This window comes from Rousettus aegyptiacus, unplaced genomic scaffold (genome assembly GCF_014176215.1).
Source record: "Rousettus aegyptiacus isolate mRouAeg1 unplaced genomic scaffold, mRouAeg1.p scaffold_m13_p_6, whole genome shotgun sequence".
In the NCBI taxonomy this organism is placed as follows: Eukaryota; Metazoa; Chordata; class Mammalia; order Chiroptera; family Pteropodidae; genus Rousettus; species Rousettus aegyptiacus.
This window is the reverse complement of record NW_023416309.1, coordinates 10,721,614-10,745,729: the sequence shown is the minus strand read 5'-3', so window position 1 is coordinate 10,745,729 and position 24,116 is coordinate 10,721,614. Positions and strand designations below refer to the sequence as shown.

General features: G+C 40.4%; 1 protein-coding gene across 32 annotated transcripts in view; it reads right to left on the bottom strand.

Moving 5' to 3' along the window:
• The window catches only part of KCNMA1 (potassium calcium-activated channel subfamily M alpha 1), a 683,907-nt gene that overhangs the window by 338,510 nt on the left and 321,281 nt on the right, over positions 1-24,116 (bottom strand). For all 32 annotated transcript variants that reach the window (XM_036222527.1, XM_036222528.1, XM_036222530.1 and 29 more), the window contains exon 3: positions 7,112-7,173. In XM_036222527.1, the coding sequence (XP_036078420.1) occupies positions 7,112-7,173 (62 nt within the window). The remainder of the gene's footprint in view (positions 1-7,111; positions 7,174-24,116) is intronic.

Below are 24,116 nucleotides of genomic sequence, written 5' to 3'. Positions count from 1 at the left end.
CAGAGAAAAAAAAAAGTAGCAGGATCATAAAATCAAGGAATTCAAGACCTCTTGCCAAGGGAGATGAAATAAAGTTACCCAAGCACCCACCTGACTAGGTTCAATCTTTTCCACCTGGGACTATCTCTGTGCTTCTCCATGGACCTAGAGCTTCCCCCATGATGACATTCTGAAACTCCAGAACTGGTATTAAATGTCACTGTTTGCTTCACTGTTTAATGGATAATATTTGCTGCCACATCTTTGTTTATTATTCAGTTAGCAGAAACAAACAAACAAACAAAAACCCAAGAGATAAAGTAGAAAGGGTCTGGACTGGGAGGGAAGAGCTCTGGCTTCTGGCTCTATTTCTGCCCCTGATGACTTGGGGGACCTTGAGCAGGTCACTTAGCCATCATTCTGCAGGAGAGGATGCTGTGGCACCAAGTGGACTCTGACGCCTCTTTGAGTTCTAACATTTATTCTAACGTTCTCTTTGCCGGCAAACCTGGAAGGTCTATCTCCATCTTCCCTCCCACTCCTAACATGGTCCCTAATTTTTTCCAAGGAAATACCAAAGGTAAGCAGTTCTCTGACACTCCTAGATGCCATCTCATATGGTACCTATGTATCACCTGCAGAATAAGAAATCAGCCAGGAAGCTGAGACCACCTAAACGATGTGGAGGGGTCGAGGGGAGGCTGCTTATTCTCTTGGCATAGTATTCACCAGTCTTCTCTACTAGGTTTATACCCAACCAATGAGAGAATAGCAATTTGGAAAACAAGATGAGGTAGAAAGGTTGAGTTAGGGTGGCTCCCATTTCAGAGAATTGAGTGCTGTCATTAAAGGTTAAATTCTGAAAGGGAACAGGGACTTCCCATTGGGAGTTATTTACAGCCTTTTTGCCCCGAAGGCATCTCCTCTTCCCCCACCTCTCAGTGGGCTCAGCATCTCCACCATCTGACATTCCATTCTTTCAACAGCTGCTGGCTCTCCTGTTGTGTTCCCTTCACAGATGTGCAGTGCTGTTCTGAACATCCTGCCCTTGAACTTTCCCTACCCATAATTTTCCAAACCAAAGCCTGGTAATAAAAATGTCAAGGAGGGGTGGAGAAAATTGGGGTGGGGGTGGGGGTATTTTAAAAGGAAAGAAACAATAAAGAGATGCTCTATACACACAGTGATTTGTGTTGACTTCCTTAATAAAAGTTAAACGCATTCCGTGACTTCTCAAAAAGGACATAAAGGTGGAGAGCTGGTGCAAATTTCTCAAATACTAACTGGAAAGGCCAGGTTCCCTACAGGAGCTGGGCACAGAGGGAGATGGTCAATCTCCTATCTGCAAATGGGCTGCCCAGCTGTTCATGCTGCACAGCAAGGGGTGTGCTGAGGGTGACAGTGAAAGTAGCTTTCACATACTTTACAGTTTTCAGTGCATTCTCACAGAGGTGATCTGCCCTGTTCTCACAGCTCTGCCAGGTGCCTGTCAAGAGGCTTGGCATAGGGAAAGGGCTGTGTCAACACCTGTGTGCACAGTAACTAAGAACAAGACTGGAGGAGGAGGCCAGATGTCTTACATCATTTCAAAGACCTCTATAGCAACATCTTTGGGACCAAGTTTTCCTTAAGTCCATTGGTACGATAATACTAACTTTCCAGGTACATAATGCAGAACTATCACTAATTACCTAAAGTCTGCAATTCTCTAGTTAAGAGATAAAAGAATCTATCTAATGAGGAAGCAGGGCCTCTGTCATTATCTACCAAATAACAGGCACGGAGGACTGGGTAAGGAAGGGAGGGCAAAGGGTCTTTCTACTTGGAAACATCCCTTAAGTGGAAAGAGCCCTTGAGAAACAATAATCTTTGCTTGTTCTTTGCTAACTTGACTCTATTCCATTACAAAAGACTGCTACTTCCTTGAGATAGAAGAGAGTCTTATTAAGCCATAATTAGGAAGAAATGAATCAAAATCCAAACAGACATCAGACAGCACATATCTCACGGATATGTCCCACGTCCTAGGGAGAAAGCTGTGAGAGGACCCCGTAAGTATTGCTGACTTTCAGTCTTGGCCCCACGGGTAAGAAATGGAGATGGAGAACAAAAAGGAAAATAAGACAAATGAGTCAGCCTGATGAGGCTAAGGGACCTCTCATTCTTGCAACTTCTCGTTAAACCCATTTAGTCACTTCCACAATCTGGAATTTTGCTTCCTGACACTTGGAAGAGAGGGGCCTTGAGACATGCTGGGTTCAAATCTTGGCTCCAGGATTAGCTACACTGTTTTGGACAAATGTTGCAGCCTCATCCTTCTCATTTGTAACTGGAAAGGATGTATAATACCTCCCCCATCAAGTTGCAAGGAGACTTTAATGGAACTGTGTGCGTGTGTTATTTATTCTAATGTTCTTAGTACTATGCCTTGCACAGAGCACGTGATCAGCGAATGTCAGTTCCCTCCAACCACCGGCCGCTCTCTTTCCTTTTGAGGAGAATGTCTAGGCTGAGGGATGAGAGCCCTGGCCATGTGAAAAATTGAGGAGTAAAATACTTGGGTGACTGGCCAGTTCTGCCAAAGCTCTGGATATCTCTATTACATCAACCATGCCAGTTTTATTTTCAGAGGCTATGAAAACAGTCTGGTCAATTTCTATTGCAATCTTAAAAACAGTTTTCCTTAACCGTAACTAACCATACCAATTTTGCCACGTGGAAAATATTCAGCATCATCACACTAAAGATGTTTCAAATGAATGAATATAAAAATGAATGAATCATTGAATATAAACGTAAAATTTTAAAGACTAAGGGAGGCCATTTTCATACTGTAACCCTGCTGCTACCCTAGAATCCAGCCCTTCAATCAGATGCTCTCCAAAATTTGTGTTGCCATTCCTCCCTGCTCCCCCCTTCCTAATGTCCATATCCTAAACCAGCACTGCTGAAACCAGAAGCCAAGAGCAAAGGCTGGCAAAAGCAGCAGGCGCCTCTCCACTGCGTACCAGACATTTTGGAGCAGATAAAGTCATTAAGAAAAATTTTAACAATGTATAACCTTTCAGCTCTACTCTGCTAACAGCAGGTAGCTTGCCTTTCCGAGACATGAGTCTGCATTAAAGTCACCAGTAAGCAGGACTTGACCTTCGTTTTCAGTATATGCAGCATTAAATATTCATAATCCATGTAACTACAGCATAAAAAGTAGCAGAGTTTAAACATGAATCAAAGGAATAAATACCTTCACACAGATGAGTCATCCTTTCCCAGAATTCCTCTGGAAAAAAAATGCAAATACCCAGGGCCCTGAGGCTCTCTCTTTTCCAACTTTCTCTTGAAATTCTAGAAGCAGCGGGAACTACTGCATTATGCAATCCATGAATCCTGCCAGCACACTGACATGCTTGGGCTTTTTGTATTCCTTATCTATTAGGGAAGAATTACAATTCCTCTGTTAAAGGGAGGAAACAGGGATGAAACCAACCACAGTGACATTATCACCCATAGGAAGTCTAGGGGCACTTTTGACTTGGTTGTACAATTAAAAAAAAAATCTTTGCTTCACAGAGTATCCAGTGTGTAGGGAGAAAGGGTGGGGCTAGGCATCTAGAGACATCAGAAATAGGAGTGCCTTAAATTGAGCATAACACCTTTATAAAGAATGAAAAAGAAATAGAGTTCTTTTGGATAATATCTGTCTCATGTGGCTCGAAGGGAGTTGGTAGGGGTATGGGATTACTATGCGTGGTGGGCTTAATGCATCTCCGTGACTGCTAAGGAATTGACATTGAGGTCTACCCAAAGACTTGGTGGAACAGCTCCCCCTTCTTGAGTGTTTGGAGAGTCTACTGCTGGGATGATAAAGCATAATTTTAACACATTTTAATGTAATTCTCTTTGGCTTTCAATTCCAGGAGCTCTAAGGACAATCCATCTTAGCTAGATTACAATCACCTGAGGCTGCACAAGTGATTCTTTTGTGGTGATCACTTAATGAAAATTAAGACTCAAAGAAGGGCTTCCCAAAGCCTTGATTGAGAAAGAACTGCTCAGAGATCATCTTGGCCTAACAACAGAAAAGACATGTAGGAGAGGATATATTTGGACATAACTTACCCACTGCCTCTTGATAGTAAAATAAGTAGTGAAAGTTAAAAAGATCATATGCCCATCAATTATGACATTTATCTGAAGTGCCTTCCTCACCTGATGCCACACAGAAGTAGAATAACCACCTGTCCAGTTGCACCTCCTGAATTAGACTGTCTTGACTCTGAACCAGCAGAGCCTTCGATTTTTAACTTGTGCTCCTGGGGTACTCCTCACCATTTGGGGGAGGCCAGCTCTTGTTAAAATGTACAGAGACAAGCCGTTTTATACCTATTAGGTTCACACAAGGGAAAGGCTATAGATTATCTTTTCAGATATTCACTTATTTGAAGGGTATAAATACTAACTAAAATTCATCTGAGGAATACTGTGTACTTTTTTCCAGGGTAGTGATTTCATATGACTTGCAAGATAAGCTTAAAGTTTATTTTTCCAAGATGACCATTTCTTTCCGAATGGCCAGCAAACCAAGCAGTGTATAAAACTGATGACGGTTTTGAATGGAAAAGATAAATTTTAAGAATTTACACCTGCTTTCTCACCTGCTTTACATTTACATTTTACGTGTGGACTGAACTTCACATTGCTTGGTTATAGTTTGTTGAACTGGTTCTTTATTTTTATAATGCCTAGGAATCTACGGATTTGTCATAAAGGTTACTTTATAGATTCTACTTTAATTCTTCCTCTTACTTAAACATGCTTGCTGGCTGTCCCCAGAAAGATGGCAGACTCCTTGGTTTTGACTGTGCTGATCAGATCTCCCACAGGACAGAGCCTTGGGATATGGTTTCCGAAACAAAAGAAGTAATGCAAATGAAAAGCAAAAAGGGCTACATAAACAAACATATGGTCTTCTTGGGTACCAAGTTTCATGCCAAACCGCACAGTTTAGTGACAGAGAAGAAAGACAATGTTTAGGATAAGGCTAGAACAGTCCCCAGGGAGAGCGAGAATGATATTGGGTCTAAGATAATTGGCATTTTTGCTGGGAAAAGCTGAGAACAGGATGGAAGGACATTCTTTGAATAGACTCTTGGAAAGTGTATAAAAGGACCAGAACTAGAGAGAACCCCAAAGCCGGCTTCCCCAAGGCTTAGCAGAATCATAGCTAAATCTAAGGAGCACTGAGGTAGTGCAGGGCATCCGAGGAAGAGGGTCTTGCCTTGAGGAATTCCATCTCTTTCTATCCTCTCGCATGGATCTAAGGACTCCAAAATCTAAGAGCAAAAGATGGCCTCCTCATAGACTCTATAAAAAAAGACACAATTCAAATCCATCAATAAGATGATTTTATTTTAATTGAAAAATACAAAGGAGCAAGAAGGGAGAGGAAGAGAAGGATGGCACCGAGGCATCTGTCCTTCCAACCATTCCACACTCACCTCCGTGTATGGGTTTACTCTGCCTAGGTTATACAGACTACATGCCTAAACCCAATTCCTGAGCCCTGGCATGGAATTTGGCAGGGAACACACCCAAGATGTGTGAGAACACTCTTCAAGCCTAGAGACAAATTAAAGGAATAAGACTGAGGAAATCCTTGGTTCAACTCAAATGTGATCCAAAATTATTAAGAGTAGATATTTAAAAGAGGTTTACCTTCGATGTCATACTATTTAGGGTTTTCCAAACTAAAAGAGCTCTTCTTTTTTTTTTCTTGGCCAGGAAGATCTGATGGAGGAGCGTGTGGCAGCTCATCTCCTGGAAAGTTTTCAAAGGACCCTCCATCTGAGATGGGCAAGGGCAGCCTAGCCCTGTGTGTGAGGATGGACTGAAGGACCTGAAATTCTCAAATGTGGCTGATTCGCAGAAACAGGTGATAAAGAAGATGTTTTCTTTCTTTTCCACGACATGATATTTTGGTCTTGGCACCCAAATGTACAATATCCTTTGGCTAGTGACAAGAAGCCTCTGAGAAATTCAGAGTTTAGGCATGCATGAAATTTTCACCACCCAGAGCCACAGAAAGAGTGCTAAACTTAGAATTCTGATACAACAGGGCATGTGCCAACAGGGACACCAAGCAAGTTTCCTGGGATCAAAGTCTAGTATCCAGCCATACCAGGGATAGAGTTCAAGGAGTTCTAAGCACTCTCATAGTAAACAATTCAGACAGAGTTCAAGGTCGCTGTCTGGCTATCAAGTTCATGTCACCAGAGAAAGGCCAGTCAGACCAGCTCAGCTCCAGTTTATCAGATGCCGTCATCTTTAAGATTGCAATAGAATAGTTGGGAAAAAATGATGTACCTATGGGTGATGTCTATTTGGACCAGAGCAGAACTGGCTGCCACCTAGCAGCTCTGCTCAATGACTTCTTCTACCTCCTTTACCATCTGTCACATAGAACCCACCCCAGGCTTACCCTGAAGCATCAGTGCACTCAGCCAGCACCCCCAGGTCTGCACAAGCATCTGCTCTGAAAATTCTCAGATGGCCATGGTTCTTCACTTCTGGGAGTCATCATGAACTCCTCTGTCCCATCTCCTTACCTTCACAACCCAAGAAGCACCAGCGAGCGATGCTTCAGCCGAATATTTGGTTGGCAGGTGCAAAGGATAGCATCACGCTTTCTAACTGTCCTCCGAAAAGATTAAAGCATTGAAAACCCTAATAAGAAATGGACCCATAGCCTCCATGGTTGGATACTGTGACCCTCACAGAGTTTGCAAATTTACATCAAAACTCTCTTACACACTTGATCTTCAGTGCAAATACTTTATCAGGAAACAGCTATTTAAAAATAAATAAAACCCAGCAAAAAGGCTTGACCTCAGATACCCCTCCTCCTTCTTATAATCAGCAGGATTAAGGCAGCCTTCCTTGTGAGAGCTTGCCTTCCCATTCAGAAAATCAGAACAGACAATCCTGCTTTCCTCTACAAGTCTTCCACACAGGAAGCTCTTGCAAAGGTTGGTGTTAAAGTAAATCAATTGATCAACATAAAAGTTCATGATCATATTTAAAAAAAGAAAGAAAGAAAGAAAAAGAAGGCAATAGAAGGTATTTGGATACTCACTTTGACGAATCTATGAAGTATATTACAAGTGCACCAATGCTGAGAGCAAAGACTAAGACCACCTGCAAAAGAAGAGAATAACACCATAACTATAGAGCAGAACACTGAGGTGTTTATTTTTTAGTTTTATGACATGTGTAGCTGCGGCTAACAAACACCGTGCCAATGGCTTTCTGGGACCTGCTTGGATATCTCATTCCCTTGCTCCCCTGATGCTGCTCCTTTACCTTGCAGTGGGCTGCAACCTCGCTGCTGGCCAACAGGGGGCAGGGCAGACCCTGTAACCTAAAGCACAAGGTTCTTACCTGGCCCTGTGACCTCACAGTCCAGCTTCTCCACACTGAAGTCAATACATTTGGGTGGGAAAAGAGCAGGTAAAAATTTGGGGTGATACGACTTTTCATGTTATATGTAACCTAGGCCCCAAGAGAACTTAAATAGAGAAATATCAATTTTTAACAACTTTCTTGAGGTATAATTTACATATCATAAAATTCACTCATTCTAAATATACAGTTCAATCAATGACTAAATACATTTACCAAGTTGTCCAACCATCACTTTAATCTAGTTTCAGAATCTTTTTATCCTCCCAGTAAGATCCCGCATCTCCCTAACAGCTAGTTCATACTCTTGCCCCAGTCCTAGACAATCACTAATTCACTTTCTGTTTCTATAAAAGAACTATCAATTGAAAAACACAAATTTGTGGCTTGTGCAAATATCTGTGCATGTGCATGTGTGTGTGTGGGGGGGGGGCGTGCATAACACTTCTCCAGTATTTTGGAAACCTTTGAGGTGCAGAAAGCCAAATTAGGTAATACATTAGGCCAACTAAATGACAATCCTTGGTCTTCTTTACATTCTTCACTCAAAATTAATCACCAATGATATAAAAGACAAGTTGGCATCTTCCTTCAGAGGATACCTGTCACATGAAAGTCCATCAGACAAATATGTAGCCAATTGGGCTGATATTGACACTTCTGTGCTCACTTAATATTCTAATTCATCTATTTAATTGTTCACACAGGAGAGTGGTGGTCCAACTCAAAGGACGTTCAAAAAAAAAAAAAAAAGATACTAAGAGCCAACAATTGAGCTTGAGAATAAAAAGTGAATACCACCACCACATGCAATGCCAGGGCTCGACAAATAACGTTCAACATGCTAATATCCTAAAGCAGGAGTCCTCAACCCCACACAGCAGAAGGTGAGCAGCAGTGAGTGAGAGAAGCTTCATCTGTATTTGTAGCCATTCCCCAGTGCTAGCATCACCACCTCAGGTCCACCTCAGATCACCGGGCATTAGATTCTCATAAGAGCACCAGTCCCTGGTGCTAAAAGGTTGAGAACCACTGGCCTAAAGAGATTACAGGATGAATGAGGTTAGAAGTGTCAGTCTCCTCAGAGTATCTATTAACATCCCTGTGGCATTGGCTGGTAGATATAGATGAATCCCAATTTATGTAAAGAGGGCAAAATCAAACCCCATATGTGTGTGTGTGTGTGTGTGTGTGAGTGAGAGAGAGAGAGAGAGAGAGAGAGAGAGAGAGAATGAATCATGTACATATGTCCGTATTATGTGTATGTGCACCAAAGTGGCTGATAGAAAATGAAATCTGCATATTCATTGGAAACACTGCAAAACCATGGAGCTACTGGGGTGAGATGGTGAGCTGCACATTTAAAAACTGACAGTTAAAACAACTGGACACTGTAAAAGGAATATGCAGTTTCATAGCACCTGATAAATTTTGCTTATGGAAGGAGGTATTAATACACCACTGGGACCTATTTTATTCTTCCATTTTGTTTAAAAACTAAAACATGTCCCCAGTTGAAGCCAAGGAAACTCCTGCAGTCTGTCAGTAATTACCGTCCATCCAGCGCTTAAACCCCTTGGCAGTTCACTTCAGTCTCTCTCCTCACACACGTGCATTCATTCATCCTTTGCAAAGCTATACACAAAAACGAACAAATAAAAACAAACAGGCCTCTACTTTTCCCTCCATTATCTGAATGAAGCAGCAAAACAAATAGCTTAAGATTAATTCTGATCTGCGCTATTTCTGAGACATAAGCAGTTAGATCCTGGCCCTGACCTCATTCCCAAAATGCTGCAAAGAGAAAGGGTGTGGCCAGAAGAGAGGGGAAGGACCTCTTTTTCATTCATAAACAGCTGATCCAAGACTAATCTCTGTCAGTGTGTGTGTGTAGGGGCGGGGGGGGGGGGGGTGGATGATGAGCTTCTGTCAGGCTTATTCCACTAAAAGCTGGAGAGGAGGGGAAAGGGGAGAGAGAAGAGGCTGGGAGAAAAGGGAAGGAGATGGGAGAGGAGGAGAAAAAGGAAAGGAGAAAGAAAAAGAAAGAAGTCCTTGCAATAGCATCTATAGCATTCTGAAACGAGCTTACAATCTACGTTTTTCTTCAATGCTGGTGATTTCCAAGCCTTGGAGTAGCCAAAGTATCTGACCCTAATTTGTTCCTGCTGGCCTCTTTAATGGGAGACAGTGTGCAGCTTACTTAAGCAAATCAGACAGTGGCAGGAAGGAAGGCATCCTGCTATCCTCCTAAGATGCAAACTCACATATCAGCATCACTCTGATAAGGTAAGGGAGGGAAGAAATCCAGAAGGAAAACTTCCCAAGTTCCCAGGCACTGAAGATTCTGCTGAATGGACCTATGCTTGGGTCCTCGTGTTCAGTTGCGAGGCTTTCTCCAAAGGGTGCCAACTTCCCTTCAGGCATGAAATGATCGAAGGGGAGAGAATCTATTTCTCAGTATTCAAACAACTGTGCATGTAATTTATAAACTGGCTAAATGCTTCTTTATCATCAAACTTGATTACATTGTCAATCTGGATCCAGGTGCTGCAGAAAATAAACCAGCCCTTTGGATTTGGCCATGAAAACAGGGATCGAACAGAGATTCATCTCCTACAGGCCCTCACAAAGGCTATGTCCTCTCTGTCTATCTCGCTGCCATTTATTATCTCTATCTATTTGGCAAATCCCCCATTGCCTGAGAACCCTACTTTAAAGATGAAAAACATCCAGTTTGACTACACGAAATGATCAGATTTTAGCCTAAATAGTTACGTTATAGAGCACCTCCAAATAATCATCCAAGTATTTATTTCGCATCTGCCATACATAAGGCCCTAAGAAAAACAAATGAGAGAAGTCCGTGGAGCCATAAAATGCACTCCTTCATAAGGTAATGCTCATGCATGTGAATTCTACGCAAAATTATTTAATCAGTACTCGATTGTGTGGTATTGGCACGATCAATACATAAGCTAAATGGAACATACCTAAATGGAGGAGTTAAGAAGGGGAGGAACAACAGGGGCCTTTATCTCAATATCGTCCCCATGCCCAAAGTATACCTTCTTCCTACATTGTCTCTTCTCATTTGGGAGTCCATCTTTGCGCTTCGATGGGTCCAGGGATAAGGGACATTGAAGCTCCAAGGACATGGTAAGATGAGGCCAAGAAAAGTGTAATACCTGAAGCAAGGAAACACCTGCCCTCCAGCAGCTGAGTCACAGGATGCCCCTTACAAGGACCAAGCTCTTTAAAAAGACTGTTGTGAACAAGGGCTTGTGAATAGTCTGACATACGGGGATAATGTGAGCATGCCTTCTCAGGACATACCTTGTGCTAACCTTCACTAGCACCTGTCTAGCCTTTCCAGCTTTTCATAGTCTGGGTTCACCAAATACCTTGGCTACTTGCATGGTGCTAACTGCCATATTTTTAGGTTTACTGAAAACACCCACATGCTGTATGATGATACTCAGTACTAAGTAATATCTATAGAGTGCCGGATTCTTAAAAACAAAAAAGATTTCATAAATGTCATTCGAACAATGGCGCTTGTGAGGCATCTATTTTCAAAACTTCAAGATCAAACATGACGTGTGTTTGCACAGAAGACTGCCAAGAACACTCACACACACACACACACTGCACTAAAACACTGTCCCCGAAACACCTGTCACCAGGAGTCTGATGACAAGTGGAGAGTAAAGAAAATATTCATGGCCATGTTCACGAGGGAAATTCCAGGTCCTGAAGATCTTTCAAAAGTCTCAGAAAGTTCATAGAAGTGGAAAATAGTATGGCAAAGCACAGAATATCCACCCTTAGGAGCTCTTCAAGAAAACGTCAGATCCAGTGATATGACACAGTCAGAAGTGAATGAATCGGCCCTTTAGAGACGCTGCCTGCTCTAGAAGCTGGTTACATGTTGTCGGGTTTGGGCCCAAATGCTTTCAATCCACACATGAAGCTACATGGGCCTTCGGACATGTATTTAAAGCAACGGCTCACAAAGGTGGCTACTACCAGATGTGATCACCTCAGGAGTGTTCCTTCAGAAACAGAAAACATCCTCATTCACTAGGACTAGAGACTCTTGAGCTTGGAGAGAGGGGGAAGCTGGGCACCTCTGTTTTTAACAAGCTCTTCTGGTGAATCTGATGTGTGACCAAGAACGGGAGTCACTGCATTAAAGCCATTAGGGGAAACTGCTTAGCTCAAGTCAAAGATTAATTTACAAATGTCTCTTGAACAATTAGCCCATTAGAACATATGCATGAAGCCTGCAGGCTTTGAGAATAGTGCTAGGTGTACTCTAAAAAAGCAGAGAGAAAGATGAATTAATTCTCTCTTGGGCAGGTTTTACACAGTCTGCTCAGCTCACAGCAGAACAAATGACCCTGATTAATGATTCCACATGTTTGGTCAGGACTTAGCCCTTGGCTGACAGCAGTGACCCCTTAGAAAATGGACTATTTTCCATACATGATCCTGAAGGCACATGACCCTTTTGATTGAGGTAAAATTTATATACAATAAAACTCACTATATTAATAAAATAGACATGAGAGCTCTCCTGGCCTAACAATCTGGAGACATTTTGTTTATGAGAGATACCATCATTCCAAAATCCAAATTATAGTGTTTGGTCTGGTGATTTAACAACTCCAACAAACACTTATTGAACTCTTACACACAAGGCCCAGACAGACAGAGAGGGAAATTAAAAACTAAAATTGCTAACTCAAGCCTGGTCTTTACCTGCAACGAATATGGAATCCAGAAGTTTAAATTATTCAGGAATCCCTTGTGAATTCAGTAAATGCCACACATACAAGTAGATGCTACAAGGCGTCTAAGGAAGAAAGGAGCAAAGAAGTAACACCACCATCATCTCAAACACCCAAAGTGGAAAAAGGGAAGAACAGAAACCGAGGAAGAAGAAAGAAGAGGTCCTGATATTCTATGTCCCCCTCACTGTTGCTGTATCATATGACTGACACACGATGGAGAGAGGACAGGACTCCAGTCAGGCTGGGTCTGAATCTCAGCTCTGTCCCAATAAGCAGTATGCTCTTGAGCACATCACTTCATGTCTCTGGGACTCGGTTTCTCAGTCCGTGAAATGGTGGAATCAAAGCAGATGGCTATCAGGTGGGGGCCCTAACAGGTTACTGCATGCAGTGAAAGAACTAAAAACTTTGCTTAAAAAGGCAGCTCTCATTTATGCCATTTGTGCATAATTATAACTCAGTATGATGGCAATAATGTGTCTCCAATCTATGTCAGAGAGGCTTGTTTCTTTCATAAAATCACAAGTGGGAACTCCATGGACACTCGGATTCATAGTTTGTGTTTCCAATAGGCAATCAATTGCTCATTCAGCCTGTCATTCCACAAAACCAAAACAAAGCCAGAGAAGACACTGACCAGCTGTCTCCTGGGTCTGTGCCTCAGCTCTGCCCTCACTATGGGGAACCGAGTTGGTGAGTGGGGTGGGGGGTCTGACCCAGTCCCTTCACCTCCTGCCTCTGTGATTCCCTGCAAGGTCCACATTCCTGTAGGTTTTACCACAAGAAGCTCATCCTCTGAATTTTTTAAGGGAAAAAGGGAAAGATATTTTTCTTTACAATCTGGCAAGTATTTCTCCTCCCTAAAACATTAATGGTTCTCAATAGAAGATACAATCTTGCTACCACACACAAAAAAATTTTGTTATCATAAATAACAAAAGATTTGTAACATATAAAATTTTGACAATACCACTTAAACATCCATAGGTCCCCTAAGCTTACACCCTAAAATTCTGGTGCATTACATTTGACTTAAGCAAGTGCTTACGCAAAAGTGCTGTAGACAGATTTACTGGAAACCAAGGTTCCAAACAATGGTATAAGTATAGATGTATTCAAGATGAAATAAAGGGAAAAGAAAAAAGTGCTTTCAGTAGTCAGTATTTAGAATTATAGCATTAAAAAAAATGTGTGACACTTCCAGATAAGAGTAAAATTATTCAAATGTAAGGAAGCCTATGTAATATGCCTATGAATCTGTGTGCTTCCAAAAATACAATACTATAAAGCTATACTCAGTGTATGAATTTCTAAGACACATGATATAATAAATTGGAGAGGAACCTCTGTCTTTCAACTGTTTCAAATCACTTCCACAGCTTTTGGTATGAAGAAAAAATCCCTTACAGCTTACAAGATGCTGAAAACTCTGGACCTCTCCTTCATCTCTAGTTTTATCTTACATTCGTCTCTCTAGACTCTAGTTAATGGGCATTTCAGTTCTTCTTAGTTAACATATGTCCCACCCCCTCTACCACAGAGCCTTTGCATAAGCACATCCCTCCTCCTAAAAGACTTACCATCCTCATAGACTATTAATCCTTCAGATCTCAGCTCTACTGTCATTTCTTTCCCTGTCCACCTAATTAGGGAAGGTCCTCCAAGAGCATAGTCTGTACTTTGTAGCATTGAGCACAGTAGCAATTTTAAATTTCTTTGTGCAATCATTTGATTAATTCTCTCTCTGCTGGACGGCAAGTTCTATGAAGACAGGATACATGTCTATTTTTGCTCATCGCTAAATTCCCAGAAGCTAGCAAAATATCTCAATCAATATTTGTTAAATGAGTATTTGGAGGAAAGACTGAAGAATAAATTTGGCAACTGGGTGCAGTGAAAGCCAAAGAGAGATGAAAGAATATGGACCCTCAGTGAGTGAGAATTTAGAGTTTAAAACTTCAGACAGAGGTGAGGAGTAGTTCCCTGTGATGGCGGGATCCAAGGGACACTTGTCTGAGGTGCATCATAGTTGGGGAGGTCAAGGATCTGGGGCTAGATAGGAGATTCGTGTGCACAGACTCGAAGGTGATGGCTGGAGCTGAGGTTGAGAGAAGAAAGAGTTAAGGATGGAAGCCATCCTGAACAGTGGGGGCAGATGGAAGTAGGCAGATGAGAGCATCATGGAGAGCAGACAGAGTAAGGATTTAGCTGATGGCAGAAGCCTCAAGAGAAAGGGTTTTGCACAAAGATGAAAAGAGCAATGGCGTATCCAGTGGTCCTGGTCTATGAAGAAACAAGCAACATCCATAAAGAGAAGTGAGGGAAATAATCTCTCCAGCAAAAACAAGTTCAATTAAGGTGGTAGATATCAGCAGTGTTAGGTAAAGAGGCATAGAATTTAGACTGGGATCAGGACTAGGAACCTGTGGAAATATAGCGAAGCACATGTCCTGAGGAGATGAGACACAAAATAACATAAATGTATAAATAATACATGAATGTATATGTAGGCTGCAAGGGACGGAGATAAACTAATGCTCCACTAATCCATCACAAACCAACTACATTCCTAGCAAGTATCTCTCTTCACTTTCAAACTATGTAATTTCAAAATTACTGTAGATAAAAAGAGAGCCCTAGAAAATAACAGAACTCCTTTTGAGTGTAAACTGCAAAGAGCAAGTTTATTGTAAATCACATATTTGTTGCCATATAGAAAAAATTAAGTGTAATCATGGGCTTTTGGGAGAGGTCAGAGACAAATGTGAGCCTCCAGATATACAGGATTTGAAGTCTTGTGTTTTCTATATTCTCCATAGAAGCATGTAGGGCATAAATGATAAGCCAATTGTCCAAACTTCACTCTGCATAACTCTAAGGCACAAGCTATGTGAATCTGCAAGATAGTGTTCCCTAATTGTCACAGGAGTGTCATCTATCTTATCTGGATTTTGTTGACCATGCTCATCTTCTTTTGCACAACATAAAAATACAGAAGAGTTCAATGTCTTCCTCTAACACCTCAATTAATATAACTGAAATAATAAACTAAAAAAGTAAAATAAAATAAAAAGAAATTGTAACATTAAGTCAGAAAAATTTCCTAAAACCTGTGCCCTTCCTGAGAGTCGAAGTTTAATGACACCAAAATCTTACATCATTGCATCATAAAACTTAAATGGTTGATTTTTGCATATTTTTACCAAAGGCATTAAAACTGATGCATTGGCAAGATAAAATCTTCCATTTGAGTTCTGAAGTTTTAAAGACCTTTCCTGTCTAATTACTGAAAAATCCAGGGGAAAAAGTTCCATCTGTTCATGGAGCTCCCAAGTTTGCAGCTAATGAACTTTTGGAAAAATTCTTTGGCTCAAGTGTATGTGGGTTTGGCCAACTGGATTTTTAATTTAATTAGGTTTATAAGATGAGAAAACTTCTATAGCACTGTCAAGTCACCAGTTGCCATTTACTAAATTTATGGCCATCTTTGTCCTGCTTCTCAAACCTTGCCAGTTCTTATAGTATATTAAAGACAAATATGGAATTGAAAGCAAGGACTCAAGCAGAGACCGACCTGCACACCCAAATTCATAACAGCTTTATTCGCAACAGCCAAAAAGTAGAGGTAAACCACATGTCCATTGACAGATGAATGGACAAACAAAATGTAGTATATATACCTAATGAAATAATATTTCAGCCTTAAAAAGGAAGGAAATCCTGATATGCCACAACATGGTAAACCTTGAAGATATTACACTAAGTGAAATAAGCCAGACACAAAAGCACGAATACTATATGATTCCATTTATATAAGGCACCTTGAATAGTCAAATTTATAGAGATAGAAAGTAGAGGGATGGCTGCCAAGTGCTAAGTGGAATTATTGTTTAATGCGTATAAGGTTTCTGTTTAGGTTAATGAAAAAGGTCTGGAACTGGATGGTGGTGATGGTTGTACAACACTGTGAATGTACTCAAGCCACTGAACTGCACACTTACAAATGGCTAAAACAGTAAATCCTTTGTGTACTTTATCACAATAAAAAAATAGAAGAAAAATTCTGAGAACTAGCAAGTAGAATCTAGCAGTATATTTACATTTCAAAACTCAAACATAATCACTTTCTCAGAGGGATGTTAATATTCCTCCTTTCAATGGCAGTGGGTATCTCCAAGAAATTTTTATTACATACAAATGACTCTTGCCCCTCTGAGAGTGTTTGATCATAGCCCTTCTCAAGCTAGAATTTCTTTTTCAGTTTCCAGGATCTATAGAGATTTCCCATGAGTCCCCACCTTCTCCTCTCACTCTCATCCTTGTTTATTACTGATGTACGAAGTGGGCTATGAATTTCTTAGGGATCATGAATTCTAACTAGAGCCAGAGCCTACTTTGTCTTTTGGCAACTGTAGCTAAAGTCCCAGATATGATTGGAAGTTTTAAAAAGAGTATATACCCTTTAGCATAATAATAAAAAAGAAAGAAAGAAAAAAGAAGAGACAGAAAAGAATAGAATAAAGTAAAGAACAGAAAAGAGAAAAAAAAGAAATGAAAAGAAAAGAAAGAAAAGAAAAGAAAAGAAAAGAAAAGAAAAGAAAAGAAAAGAAAAGAAAAGAAAAGAAGAAAAGAAAAGAAAGGAAAAGAAAAGAAAAAAGATTGTGCTCTTGGCTTATAACCGCTTTAAAAATATGAAACGATTTCCTCTAGAAGATAATAGAATAGACACACAGGGCATTTGGTCTCCAAGTCTAAAGCTCAAGGCCAAGCTGCAGTAATGACGTGGTTATAGGCCCTTAGTGGGTTGATGGGACCTTAACGCCACCCCTAGAGACAACCTAAAATTTCCATCTTCTACAGTAATTATTTTGCCACCAAAGGTGTTGCTTTTAGAAAGGATTGCCAATGCACCCCATAAAGCAGTGCCACCGAAGCCCCTCGGCATCAAAGAAGTTGGCCTGAGACTATAAACAACTATTCAATGACAATACAACATTGACACCAGCACTGAACTGGCTTCAGAATCAGTCACCCGCCCCATGCTGGGCTTGACCATGGATGTGCATGTTCACACACTTGGTTGGAAAGTATTACACTTCATTTTCTCCTTTGTAGAACCGACTGCTAACCATAGCAAAGGGGCTGACCTTGGCAAACACCATCTAGGAAAGGAATAAAATTAGCAAGCCCTTTTTGTTAAGATTTACAGAGGGGTTAATCCAGGTCTCCAAAGAGAAGACACTAACATTTTCTCTTCTGACATCTCTCCCTCTTCCCTCGCCTCAGGGAATGGAGTTATTTTTTATTTTGTTTGTTTGTTTGTTTCTTTTTTGGTATTTACTATTGAATTCTTACAGATAAGCTACCCCTCCTGGAGGAAGTAGAAAGCTTTAAGAGATAGCTCACAAATTCCCACTCCCATAGCCTAGAAAATCAGAAGGCAGGGCCAATGCAGTACAAACCTCAACACAAGCAAGGGTCAGAAGCCCCACTAAACTCTACATCACTGCTAATTTAGAAAGGCTGGACCACAGCCCCAGCTGTAGCTCTACGCCTGCAATGTCTCACAGATCTCCCTGTGGTCCAGCGAGGATCAGACACTAGCAGCGCCGCACAGCGTAACCGGAGCCCTGGCTCACTACAGACAGTCAGAACACCACAAATCTCCACTTACATGGGACACATGGTGGGGGTTGGGGTGAGGTGGGCATGGTCAGGTAACACAAGCTTTCCTGCTTCTCTCATCCTCATGCTGACTTTGGAAACAAAAGAGGAGAAAAGAAGACTATCTGTGGAATGCCACTTGTCTTTACAAAGCCATTTAAAAGAGAAGAGCCTGTGTCTGGTGTTCAGGTCGGCTTATACTTCAGCATCTCTGATAGGCAGACCAGGCACATGCTTAGCTCTTCAGCAAGGCAGGGGCCAGGAAATGTGAGGAGAAGTTTTTTATTTCCTATTTTTATTTCCTATTTTTGAGAGTATCAGAACTGAGGTGGATATATTTAAGCCTTTTGTGTGGACTTTCAAGTTTTCAATTTCTATATGGAGAAAAGCATCGCCTTCTCAGGTTGAGGGGCTCTCTTGCCATGATCCAGCCAGGCATTTCAGCATAGCACAGCCCGATCACCAAATTCCCCCTCCTCATCTACTCCATTAAAAGATTTTTATGCACAAAAATTCATTTCTATGAATTCCTCACACTATTCTACAGTTATCCATCCATCCATCCATCCATCCATCCATTCATCCATTCATTCATTCATTCCACACAGTTACTGAGTGTCCACCTGGATTCAGGGCTGGAGCTGCAGAGGATACAGAGTTGGAGAACGCTCCTGTTCTATAAAACTGAACTCTACTTTTCATTCTTATCCAAAACAGGATGACAGATGTCAAAATGAGGTTCCTAGCATTAAAAGCCTTTCAAGAGTTTTATGCCCTAACCTAACAGTGAGTGGTTCTCAACTTGAGTACACATCAGAATTATCTATAGGGTCTGTTAATACACAGATTGCTGAACCTATCCCAGAGCTTCTGATTCTGTAGGCCTGGGGGAGCCTGAGAATTTGTATCTCTAATAAGTTCCAGGTGATGACAATGCTGCTGATTCAGGGACCGTATTTTGAGAAACACTCCTTTAATCCATCATAGAATGAAAAAGTTTATCCTTTCAAGATATTCTTTCTTTTTTGAATATGGATGTAAAAATCAGTTTAAATTGGTGATTTTAGATATGTACTGTTTAGATAAAATCCCCTTAAAATATCTATAAAAAGATACCTCAAAAGCTTCTGAAAGGGAAAAAATGGCTAGAACTCATTATGTTGACATATTATTCAAAATCATTTTTATATTCTAGTTTGATAGGCTAGACAATGCCTGCAAGATGTTTTGTTTTGTTTTTGTTTTTTTTTTAATTAAGCTGATACATCTTCTCCATAGAAAGCTACCTTGTGAATTTAGATATGATGGCACTGTTGCTAATGAAACTGTTAGAATCCCCACTTCCAAAAGGCTTCGATTTCTGAAGACATACTTTCACCAGGATTATAAAATTTGTAAGAGATAGCTGAGGAGATTCCAATTTCCAGAAAAAGTCATCAGAAAGTACCACAAACAAAAGGAAGCTCATCAATGAACTACTTCTATTATCATTGGAAAGAAACAGTGTTGAAGAAGAGTTGCCCATGTGGTTCAAGCTCTACCCCTGCAAGAACCTTCTGGCAGTAATTTGGCTTCCCTTTGTGCTCTGTGCTGACATACCTTCAGAATAATGCAGACCCGCTTGGCATGTTCTCTCTGGTAGCAGCCACATTTATCATTTTAATTTGGCATTCTAGATTTTGTTTTAAATGCTATTTCGACTACATAGAGTAGTTGGATTTTTTTAGGTCTTGTTTCTTTTCTTTTCTTTTCTTTTCATTTATTTGTTTTTTACTTCTATTAAAAAATTAAGCCATTCAGACACAGATGAGGTGACAACTCTTAGCCTTCTCTAACTACACTTCATCTGCTTTCCCTCTAAGGAGGCCTCCAAAAAGACCCTGAGCAGACTTTAATCAAAGCTTTTTTCACAATCTCTACTGTAGTCACCAGTTTTCTTCTCAGTCACTTGCCTGTAATCTCCTTGAGGACAGAAAGTGTGTCATTCATGTCTGTGTCCCTACCCTTCACTTATTGAGTGGATACTGCATACCAAGGTTTGTACTAGGCTTAGGTATACAGCAGAGAAGTAAAAAGGGCCTCTGCCTTCATGAACCTTACAGTCTAAAGGAAAGAAACTCAACCAATGGTCACACTGGTGAATAAAAATTGAACATGCTGAGGAGAACTCCTAAGAGGAGGAGAGGAGAGCTTTGTCAACTATGGGGTCCAAAGATAATTCCTCGAGGAAGAAGAAGAAAAGGAGTTAACTAGAATAAGACAAGACTTTCACACATAAAACAGACGCAAAGATCAATGAAACAGAACAGAGAACCCAGAAATAAACCCACCCCTCTAAGGTCAATTAATCTATGATAAAAGAGGCAAGAATATACAATGGGGTAAAAGCAATCTATTCAATAAATGGTGTTGAGAAAACTGGACAAACATGCAACAGAATGAAACTGCATCACTTTCTTATGTCATATATAAGAATAAACTAAAAATGGATTTAAAACTTAAATTTAAGACCTGAAACCATAAAACTCATAGAAGAAAACACAGGTAGTAAACTTTGACATCATTCTTGGCAATATTTATTTTGGGTATGTCTCCTTGGGCAAGGGAAACAAAAGAAAATATAAACAAATGGGACTACATCAAACCAAAAATTTTCTGCACAGTAAAGGAAACCATCAACAAAATGAAAAGACTACCTGCTGAATGGAAGATGTTCTCAAATAATACATCCGATAAGGGGCTAATATCCAAAATTTATAAGGAACTCATACAACTTAACACCCCCCAAAAAATCATATTAAAAACCGAATCTGAAGAGACATTTTTCCAAAGAGAACATACAGATGGTTAATATACATGTGAAAAGATGCTCAAGATCACTAATCACCAGCGAAAGACAAATTAAAACCAAAATGAGATATCACCTCAAACCCGTTCGAATCGCTACTATCAGTAAATCAACAAACAAGTGTGGACAACAGTATAGAGAAAAGAAAGCCCTTGTGCACTGTTGGGACTGCAAATTGGTGCAGCCACAATGGAAAACAGTTTGGAGGTTCCTCAAAAAATTAAATACAGAACTGCCATATGAACCAACAATTCCACTTCTGGGTATTTATCAAAAAAAAAAAAAATCCCAAAACACTAATTTGAAAAGACATACACAACACTATGTCCATTACAGCATTATTTACAATTACCAAGATATTGAAGCACCCATCAATAGACTACTAGGTGAAGAAAACATAGTCCATATATACAATGGAATATTACTCAGCCATAAAAAAAGAATGAAATCTTGCCATCTGTGACAACATGAATTGGACCCAGATGGTATTATGCTAAGTGAAATAAGTCAAACTCAAACAGAGAAAGAAAAATACCACATGATTTCATCTCTATGTGGAATCCAAAGAACAAAATAAACAATAAATGAATGAATGAATGAATGAATGAATGAATGAATCGGACTCTTAGATACAGAGAACCAACTGGTGATTACTAGATAGGAGTGGGTTAGGCACTGGGTGAAGAAGGGAAAGTGATTAATATATACAAATTGCCAGTTTATAAAAGTCATAGGGTTGTAAATGATAGAGAATATAATCAATACTATTATAATAACTATGTATGGTGTCACATGGGTACTAGGCTTATTGAGGTGATCACTTTGTAAGTTATATAATTACCTTGTTGTATACCTGGAACTAATATAACATTGTATGTCAATTGAAATTTTTTTAAGTATTAAAAAACTGAGCTTCTTTTTTTTAAAAAAGAAACAAAATGGACAAACCTTTAGCTAGACTAACCCAGGGGAAAGAAAGAGAATACACAATAAATAAAATTATAAATAAAATAGGAGACTTTACAGGATTATACAGAAATACATAGGATCATAAGGGAATACATCAACAAACTGAATTCTAGAAGAAATGAATAAATTCCTAGAAACACAAAACCTCCCAAGACTGAATCATGAAGAAACAGAAAATCAGAACAGGCCAAATAAGGAGACTGAATCAAAATAAAAAATCTCCCAACCAAAAAAAAAAGCCCAGGACCAGATGGTTTCACGGGTGAATGCTACCAAACATTTAAAGAACAATTAACACCAATCCTTCCAAAACTCTTCCAAAAAATTGAAAAGGAGGGAGTATTTCCAATTTCATCTTATGAGGCCAGCATTGCCCTGATACCAAAGCCAGATAAGGACACTACAAAAAAAGAAAATTACAGGGCAGTGTCCCTGAAGGACACAGATGCAAAAATGCTCAACAAAATACCAGCACCATATTCAACAGCGACTACTATTTCTAAGGAAAACATTAGAGTGCACAGAATGGGTCGGAACACAAGGCCACATATGGCTGGCTCAATTTTGGCAGAGAGGGTGGCTCTGGTCTGCTGCCATGTAAGCAGAGTGATTCACTGAGTACAAACCCCAGTAATAACTGAACATAAAGTGATCCCCAGGAGACAATGAGCCAGTGAAGAGAAACACAGCCCAAGCATTTCGTGGCAGAAGCTCCCAGCAATCCTCAGCCTGGGAAGAAGAGAATGAGGTAAGGATGCTTGGCCACTCAGCGACATAAGCTATTTTTCTACCACACAGTGTCCCCCTAACTCTAAATGACTGGTTGAAACACTGCCCTAGTTCTGGCTTGAGAACTGAGACAGTCACCTCCACATCATCACTTCAAGGGCTTCTGGAAGACCCCCTCATCCCCAAAAGATCTACCCATCTAAGATCCTAAAATTTTACCATTAAATACTTCTTTTTACATTAACCCTCTTTCTTGGCTCTCTTGATAAGCATGAAGGATAACAAACTAATCCATATAAGTTCTAAATGATTTAATACAGTGATGCTAAAATATCTGTGATCTACTGAGGATGTTTGTTAAAAATGTATTTCCAATTATGATCCCAAAGTTTTCAGATATTTGAAGAACTCAAAAATCTGTATTTTCAACAAGCACATCCTACCCTCATTCCCTGAAATTCCAATACATTTTGAAAAAGGTCCATTTAATGTATCTGTTCCATTATGAGAAGAACTTGAGAGTTTTTAAAACCCAGAGCACTGAGTTACATCCCAGAGAAGTGACATCAGCATCTCTGGGGTGAGGACCACGCATTAGGATCTTTCTGATGTATTAAAAGTAAAGCTCCCAGGTAATTCAAATATGCAACCTAGGCTAAGAATGACTAATTACACCTACCTGAAAACTGTGGTCACCTGAGCAGTGTTTGGGAGGAACCCTAAGGCAGAGGGAAATGAAATCTGCAAAGACAGTCAAGAGCCTGGGTAAAAGAGAGAGTCAGGGCTCTGTATTGGTCAAGTGGAGACTACCTGGTTCTCCAAAGTCTCCACTTCCATGACCCTGGAAGAGCAGTCCTAGGTTAACTCAGTCATTGAGGAGCTCCACCACTCCACACGTACCAGTCTTTGAAACCAAGGCTGACAGTGAGGTTGCAGCATGTGGGAGCTATGGGGGGAAACAGATGACAGGTGAAGTTTAGGACTGAGCCAGAGCTTGGCATTGATTGGGTCATTTGCTGCCACCTGTAGCCTGCATTGTTTTGGCAGGCTGTTCTCCGGCTCTGTAGGGGGTCCTCCACCCAGCTCCTTGGCACCTCTGGGTCTAGGTTCAGGGTCTGGCCCTCAAGCATGGGGATGAGTGGATAGCTACTTCCTGCGAGTGGCAATGTAGGATTCAGTCCTTGCCAAGAAACAAGCAACGGCAGAAGAAATGAGTAGGTTCTGGTTCAGGGATCCCCCAACTTCAACCAAATCCACAGCTTTGTTGGTTATGTGCAATGTATGAGGTCCTACAAACCTCTATCTCATGGCACTCTATCTGCAAAACCTAAGTAATATGTTGGTCCCTGGGAACTAGGAACTGAAATGATGAGGCTGAGGACCCAGGAGTCCATGGAGCACTGGTCATCAAGATGATGGCACAAGTCCACCAAAACCCAATAGGTATTTCCTCTTTATTCAAGCACCCTTTCCAGTGGACAGCACTGTCCAATAGTAATGGAATTTAAGCCACACTTGTAATTATAAATTTCCTAGTAGGCACATTTTAAATAATAAAAAATAAACAAGTGACATTTATGTTTAAAATATTTTATATTTAACCCAATACATCTAAAATATATTTACTTCAACACGGAATTAATACTGAAAATTGTTAACAAAATACTAGAAACAAT